The sequence below is a fragment of the Fulmarus glacialis genome, unplaced genomic scaffold (genome assembly GCF_000690835.1).
Source record: "Fulmarus glacialis isolate BGI_N327 unplaced genomic scaffold, ASM69083v1 scaffold27015, whole genome shotgun sequence".
In the NCBI taxonomy this organism is placed as follows: domain Eukaryota; kingdom Metazoa; phylum Chordata; class Aves; order Procellariiformes; family Procellariidae; genus Fulmarus; species Fulmarus glacialis.
In genome coordinates, this window is record NW_009211706.1 from 15126 (window position 1) to 16792 (window position 1667).

General features: G+C 61.8%; 1 protein-coding gene across 1 annotated transcript in view; it reads right to left on the reverse strand.

Annotated features, from left to right (window-relative positions):
* The window catches only part of RAB44 (RAB44, member RAS oncogene family), a gene marked incomplete at its 5' end in the record, with an annotated part of 12751 nt that extends 11178 nt beyond the window's left edge, over nt 1-1573 (reverse strand). The window contains 4 exons of the mRNA XM_009577641.1: nt 7-39; nt 396-539; nt 1014-1185; nt 1459-1573. Of these exons, the coding sequence (XP_009575936.1) occupies nt 7-39; nt 396-539; nt 1014-1185; nt 1459-1573 (464 nt within the window). The remainder of the gene's footprint in view (nt 1-6; nt 40-395; nt 540-1013; nt 1186-1458) is intronic.
* Between the last annotated feature and the right edge of the window lie 94 nt (nt 1574-1667).

A 1667-nucleotide genomic window follows, 5' to 3' on the forward strand; every position in this document is an offset into this window, starting at 1 on the left:
CAGAGCTGCTGCACCTCCTTGTCGTGCTCAGCCACATGCCTGCCAGGGACAGCAAGGCCAGGGGGGTGGTCAGACCCTGCTGCAGTGGGTGCAGGTCCCTGGGACCCCACATTGCCCACAGGAGCTGCGGGCTGCAGCCAGGTTTGCCCGGAAGGGTTCACCCAGCAAGGACATGTCCAGCAGTCTAAGTCCGGCACTTTTGCCATCCCGCGTGTGACTGTAGAGGGAGCCCGACCCCAAACGTCGGTTCCCAGTGAAACCTCTGCTCCAGCCACTGATGGAGGTGCTGAAAGCACCCAGGTTTCTCCCTCCTTGGGTGCATCTCCATGGCTGGGGTGGGCAGGGGTCCCCATCCTTCCCATCCCGTCCCTCTCCACTGCCCTGGGGTGACTCACTTGTTCAGGGTCACCTCCAAAGCCTCCTTCTTGCTCCTGGCTTCTTGGATGCGGTGCCTCATCTTGGCCAGAAAGTCCTCCAGGTTGCCCAGGAGCTGGGGTTCGTCCTGCCGGAGCTTCACCCAAAGCTGCCAGATCTCCTGTCTGCAGGGAGAGGGGTGTTTTGTGGTGAGCATCCCTCCAGAACCCCCCAAAGCCAGGTCAGCTATGGGATCCCGGGTCATTCAGCTCACACCGTTCATGAGGCGTGGTCCTGGGGGACAGATGAGCATTGGGGTGACCGTGATCCTGTCCCCCTGCTCTGCGCTTGGGGCAAAGGCACCTCAAGCCGTTTCTGGGCTCACTGCCTACATGGGGACCAAATGAGGGGGAATACCCTGCCCTGCCCCAAGCCTTTCCCCCTAGGGCAGCTCTGCCCCATCCTGCAGGACACCCATGGGTGCTAAACAGGGTGGCTTACTCTTCAGAGACGTTGTCCGTGCCCAGCTGGCCCATGAAGGCAGCAAAACGTCGGGCCCAAATGAGGGGGAATACCCTGCCCTGCCCCAAGCCTTTCCCCCTAGGGCAGCTCTGCCCCATCCTGCAGGACACCCATGGGTGCTAAACAGGGTGGCTTACTCTTCAGAGACGTTGTCCGTGCCCAGCTGGCCCATGAAGGCAGCAAAGCGTCTCCGCTCCTCGCTGTCTGTCCCCTCCAACGCTGGGCTGGGGAGGACCAAGCGGACCCTCCGGGATGCCGTTTTCCGCCTGCGGTGGTCCCTGGCAGCTTTTTGGGAGCTCAGGAACTGCCCTGCCGACAGATACCCCAAACCCTCAGTGCCCGGCCGGGGCGACCGCAAAGCCCAAACCCCAACACTTCCCACCCTATGGCTTTGACAAGCTGCTTCGGCACGGTAGGACCCCTCACCAGGCCAGCCATGGGCTGAGACCCGGGCATGGGGACACTTTTTGGGCCATCGTGTACCACCCAGCCAGGGGAGTGTTTCAGGTCCCCCCCGGGAAAGCGCTGGGGCCGTGTCCAGGATCAGCCCGGGATGCTTGGAGGCAGCGTGCCGGCACTTACAGAGCCCAGCAGTGAACTCCTCGGTGCTTAACCGCCCGGTGCCGGCAGCATCCAGCCCATCGAAGACGAGCTCCAGCTCCTCCATGCTGCACGGGAAATCTTCCTCCTGCAATTTCTAAGAACAAAACAAATCAGGGGAAAAACCTACCCATCATCCAGTCTCCAGCGACCCCGGTGGCATTTGAGCCGAGAAGACATCTCCATCCCTT